The sequence below is a fragment of the Rhinopithecus bieti genome, unplaced genomic scaffold, assembly GCF_001698545.2.
Source record: "Rhinopithecus bieti isolate Rb0 unplaced genomic scaffold, ASM169854v2 scaffold_36869, whole genome shotgun sequence".
In the NCBI taxonomy this organism is placed as follows: Eukaryota; Metazoa; Chordata; class Mammalia; order Primates; family Cercopithecidae; genus Rhinopithecus; species Rhinopithecus bieti.
This window is the reverse complement of record NW_016815448.1, coordinates 11,118-16,666: the sequence shown is the minus strand read 5'-3', so window position 1 is coordinate 16,666 and position 5,549 is coordinate 11,118. Positions and strand designations below refer to the sequence as shown.

The window sequence follows — 5,549 nt, the reverse complement described above, 5'->3', positions numbered from 1 at the left end:
GCCTCCGGACACCGGAACCGCTCATTGCCGATGGTGATGACCTGGCCATCAGGCAGCTCGTAGCTCTTCTCCAGGGAAGAGGACGATGCGGCGGTGGCCATCTCCTGCTCGAAGTCCAGGGCGACGTAGCACAGCTTCTCCTTGATGTCGCGCACAATTTCCCGCTCGGCGGTGGTGGTGAAGCTGTAGCCACGCTCGGTGAGGATCTTCATGAGGTAGTCGGTCAGGTCCCGGCCAGCCAGGTCCAGACGCAGGATGGCGTGGGGGAGAGCGTAGCCCTCATAGATGGGCACCGTGTGGGTGACCCCGTCTCCAGAGTCCATGACAATGCCAGTGGTGCGCCCAGAGGCGTAGAGGGACAGCACGGCCTGGATGGCCACGTACATGGCCGGGGTGTTGAAGGTCTCAAACATAATCTGAGTCATCTTCTCTCTGTTGGCCTTGGGGTTCAGGGGGGCCTCGGTCAGCAGCACCGGGTGCTCCTCTGGGGCCACGCGCAACTCATTGTAGAAAGTATGGTGCCAGATTTTCTCCATGTCATCCCAGTTGGTGACAATGCCATGCTCGATAGGGTACTTCAGGGTCAAGATGCCGCGCTTGCTCTGGGCCTCGTCACCCACGTAGGAGTCCTTCTGGCCCATGCCCACCATCACGCCCTGGTGTCGGGGACGCCCGACGATGGAGGGAAACACGGCTCGGGGTGCATGGTCCCCAGCAAAGCCAGCTTTGCACATGCCGGAGCCATTGTCAATGACCAGCGCGGCGATCTCTTCTTCCATTGCGACCGGCGGAGGAGTAGGACGGGTGAGCGGCAAGAGAACAAGGTGCGCGAGCTGACGGCGGCGACTGAGCAATGTTTATTCCCTTTAATGTGGAGTCCCTATACTAACACAGATCCCAGAGTCCAAGGGCCTGGATTCAAATCCCTACTCCTCCATTCATCGACTGTGTAAACAGGGGTAATGTAAACTAGCACGTCTCGATCTCCTCATCTCTAAAATGAGAATAATCATAATAGTACTTACATTGTTGGATTATTATGACGATTAAATGAATAACAGGACTTTTTGGAACAGTGCCTAGCAAAGAGTGGTGCAATATAAGTTTGCTAAATGAATAGATTTATCTATTTTAAAAATTTACTTGAAGAAGCTACCAGTTGAGAAAAGGATTTATGCACAAAATTGCATATTATAGTATTATCTATAATAGCAAAAAATTAAGAGCTATAATGGAGAATGATTAGCTATTTCATAGAAAATGAAATTAATGAAATGGGATGCAATCATTAAAATTATGTTTATGAACTTTGTGTAATAATGCTGAAATCATAATTTTAAGTGAAATAAAAAGCAAAATATATACCAGTATATTTGGTATATTCATGATTACAATAATTGAAAAGAAATTCCCTTTGCTTTGGAAGGAAGATTAGATAAAGGATTGGAAGGAAGTCAGCCAAAATGTGAAGAGTAGCTGCTTACAGATAGTGGAGCTATAAATGATTCATTTTTTAATGTTCTTCTCTCTTTTCTATTTGTTTTAAATTCTGCATTCTTTGGTTTTGTATACTTTTAATTCATGTTTTAAGGTAGAAAGTGATATTACATGTAAGGACTTGGAAGGCTTAAACTCATGGTATAATTAACCAAAATACATCAAATTTAATAATTCTTAGATATACAAACTTTGGAAGTCATATTCTGAGATGATTTCTTTAAATATTAAAAGTAAGAGAAATAAAGACAGGCTCTCAAGCAGATGCAAAAGTACCTATGTAACAAACCTGCATGTTCTGCACATGTATCCCAGAACTTAAAGTAAAATTTAAAAAAATAATAACTAAGATCATGCCAGTGGTTTTTAAACATACTTTATGTATTTAATTGAAAATCACATCTCCTTTACCTTCTTTCAGCATACATTGTACTTAAAACTCTGAGCATTAGCCCTCAGAATAAGGAGATGAATAATAAAAAAAGCAAAAATAGAAAACTCTAAAATAACTGAAATAATCTAATCACATATAAGATGTAATGAATTTAATAAGTGTGATTTTATATTTATACACAAATTATATACATATTGAAAATTAATCACTTAGGCTTACAAGAGGATTCATTTTAGGATACTTTGCTCCCTTTAGGCCTTGATGGAATTAATATCTAAATAGTTTTTGAGATTGTTATGGAAATTAAAAGGATACTGGTATCAAATATCTGACTAGGTCTAACCTACATTTCTTCTGGTCTTATTTATGTTGTCCCAGCCTCACCAAAGTTGATATTTATGTTTAACTTTTTGTTTACCATGTGATGGACAAATTTGGCAAGTTTGTCAATTTATAATAGTATTTTCTATTGTATCATCTATACCTTTTTTTGAGGTAAATATGTTTTCCGTACCCTTTCTCCGTCAGTTCTAGATTTTTCCCTTTTGTAGTTCCTTCCACTGCAGATTCTCCGTATCTCTGCCATTGAGGAGCCCTGAACTACATTTCACATTTAATGCTGATCTGACTGACACTTTGAGGGCTTTTGTTTGGCATGACACATTTTTACTACTATAGACAAGACAAAAGCACATGCTCTGTTCACAAGGAAACTTCTCTAGCATCCACATGAGTGGGAGACAGCAGATAAGCTTATGGATCTCATATCCACTTATTCTTTCCACCCAAATACTTGATAGTTGTTTATCATCTCCCTTCCAGAGTCCTAATCCAAATTACAAATAAATTAAAAACCAAACAAACCCCAAGATTCCTTTTCCTGACAATAGCCACCCCTAGAAGGTGCTTTAAATAATTTGAAAAAAAAAAAAAAAAATAGCCACTCTGTCACCAAAAAGAAAAAAACACCCTAAAACATATAGAGAAAACGTAATTGAAAGGTGACCAGTTAATCCACACATAGATTAGGACTTGTATATTAAGAGTGTGGTTATTTGTACAAGATGGGTTTGTAGGAAATTGTACAGAAAGACTTTGTCATTGATGATGGCAAGACTGAGCATTAGATTGGATCTTTTCAATAGTCTTAGCAGGACTATAGTTAATGTGAACTACAGTGCTATTGATGTTGTCTTGAAAAATTGTACTGATGGTAAAAATAAGAAACAAAGATAAGGGGATAAGATACAGTAATCATATGGGAAATCTTGAACAGCATTAAAGAGTTATCTGATCAACAACACAAATAGTATTAGGAAGTGAAATTGTTACAAGCATACCTTGTTTTTTGTGCTTTGCTTTATTGCACGTCACGGCTATTGTGTTTTTTACAAATTAAAGGTTTGTGGCAACCCTGCATTAAGCAAGTCTATTGGCACCATTTTTCAACAGCATGTGCTCACTTTGTGTCTCTGTGTCACATTTTGGTAGGTCTCACAGTATTTCAAACTTCTACTGCTATTATTGTTATCTGTTATGGTGATCTGCCTTCAGCATTTTTGATGTTACTCTTGTAATTGTTTGGGGGCACCATGGACCACAACCATTTAAGAAGACAAACTTAATCAACAAATGTATTTGTTCTGACTGCTTCACTAACTGGCTGCTCACCGTCTCTACCTCTCCTTGGCTTCCTTAGTCCCTGTGATATGGCAATACTGAAGTTAGACCAATTAATAACCTTACAATGGCCTGCAAGTGTTCCAATGAAAGGAAGAGTCACACATCTCTTATTTTAAGTCAGTAATTAGAAATGATTAAGCTTAGTGAGGAAAGCGTGTTGAAAGCTGAGAAAGTCTGAAAGCTAGGCTTCCTGCACCAATTAGCCAAGTGGTGAATGCAAAGAAAAGGTTCTTGAAGGAAATTAAAAGTGCTACTCCAGTGGACAAATGATAAAAAGGTGAAACAGCCTTATTGCTAATAGGGAGAATGTTTTAATGGCCTGAATAGAAGAACAAACATAAAAGTGTAGGGGAAAGCAGCAAGTGTTGTTGGAGAAGTTGCAAGTTATCCAGAAGATCTAGCTAAGACCAATGATGAAGGTGGCTATGTTAAACAAAAGATTTTCAATATAGACAAAACATCCTTATATTGGATGAAGAAGCCATCTGAGACCTTCATAGCTATACAGATGAAGTCAACGCATTGTTTTAAATCTTCAAAGGACAGGCTGACTCTTTCACAAGGGCTAATGCAGCTGGTAACTTTTAGTTGAAGCCAATGCTCATTTACCATTCTGAAAATCCTAGGGCTCTTAAGAATGACACTAAATCTGCTCTATCTGTGCTCTCTGTAAATGGAACTACAAAGCCTAAGTGACAGCACATCTGTTATAGCCTGGTTTACAGAATACTTTAAGTCCACTGTTGAGACCTACTGCTCAGAAAAAAAGATTCCTTTCAAAATATTACTACCCATTGACGATGCACCTGGTCATCCAGGAGCTCTGAGGGAGATGTCCAAGGAGATGAATGTTGTTTTCATGCTGCTAACACAATATACATGCTGCTGCCCCTGGATCAAGGAGTCATTTAGACTTTCAAGTCTTATTATTTAAGAAATGTATTTCAGGAGCTTCCAGATAACTAAACACACAGAGGTCCTTCAAGGGTACTACCCCAAGAAAAGGTATGGAAGCTTCATGCCTCTTCCCACATACCTTACCCTATTCATCTCTTCATTTGGTGCTCATTGATATTGTTTGTAATATCCTCGATAGTAAGCTGGTAAAGTAAATTCACACCTAACAGCATAGCAAGTTCCAGAAGGATGGCTTCTGAAGACTACAAAGAAGCCTTAAACTTGAAATCACTCCAAGGATTCTCTGCTTCTCTTTCTCTTGGGGTGTTTATCTGATGCTGCCACAACCAGTAGAAAGAGTGGAGGAAGAAGAGAATCACCACATACCATACTTAGAGTTCCTGCAGAAAGGACACAGCGAATTTCATGTTTGAGACTCAGTCTCTTTCCCCAATGGATGCATAGGCAAAGCATCGCACAGCTGCTCCATAGAAATGATAATGAGCCCTGTCTTTTCACATGCAATTCTAGGAATGACAGGAAACAAACCAATTCCACCCCAAGATACAAACAAAGAACAGCACCATCTCAAATGATGCTGCATGATAAGTGGCCACAGGGAGCATCACTGTAATCAATCAGAAAAGCAGTGAGCTATTAGCTTAGCCAGGAATATCCTACCTAATGTAGAATCAGTGGTGATGGTTAACAGACCCTGGCTATGGTGACAAGCCTGGGACCTGATTGAGGAAATCTAAATGAAAAACAGCCAAGAGGAACAACAAGCTAGAAAAAGATGTTCCAGGCTGGGTGCGGTGGCTCACGCCTGTAATCCCAACACTTTAGGGGGCCAAGGCAGGCAGATTGCTTGAGATCAGGAGTTCAAAACCAGCCTGGGCAGTGTGGTGAAACCCTGTCTCTACAAAAAATACAAAAATTAGCTGGGCATGGTGGCATCTTAGTTGCTTGGGAGGCTGAGGTGGGAGGATGGCTTGAGCCCAGGAGGTGGAGGTTGCAGTATGCCGAGATTGCACCCCACTGCACTCCTGCTTGGGCAACAGAATCAGACCCTAACCAC

The 5,549-nt window shown here is 40.3% G+C and overlaps 1 protein-coding gene across 1 annotated transcript in view; it reads right to left on the bottom strand.

The window, feature by feature from the left end:
• Window positions 1-872, bottom strand: part of LOC108515943 (actin-85C) — a 26,121-nt gene extending 25,249 nt beyond the window's left edge. Inside the window, exon 1 of the mRNA XM_017853122.1 lies at window positions 3-872. Coding sequence (XP_017708611.1) covers window positions 3-779 — 777 coding nt within the window. The 5' untranslated portion in view covers window positions 780-872. The remainder of the gene's footprint in view (window positions 1-2) is intronic.
• Window positions 873-5,549: the final 4,677 nt, after the last annotated feature.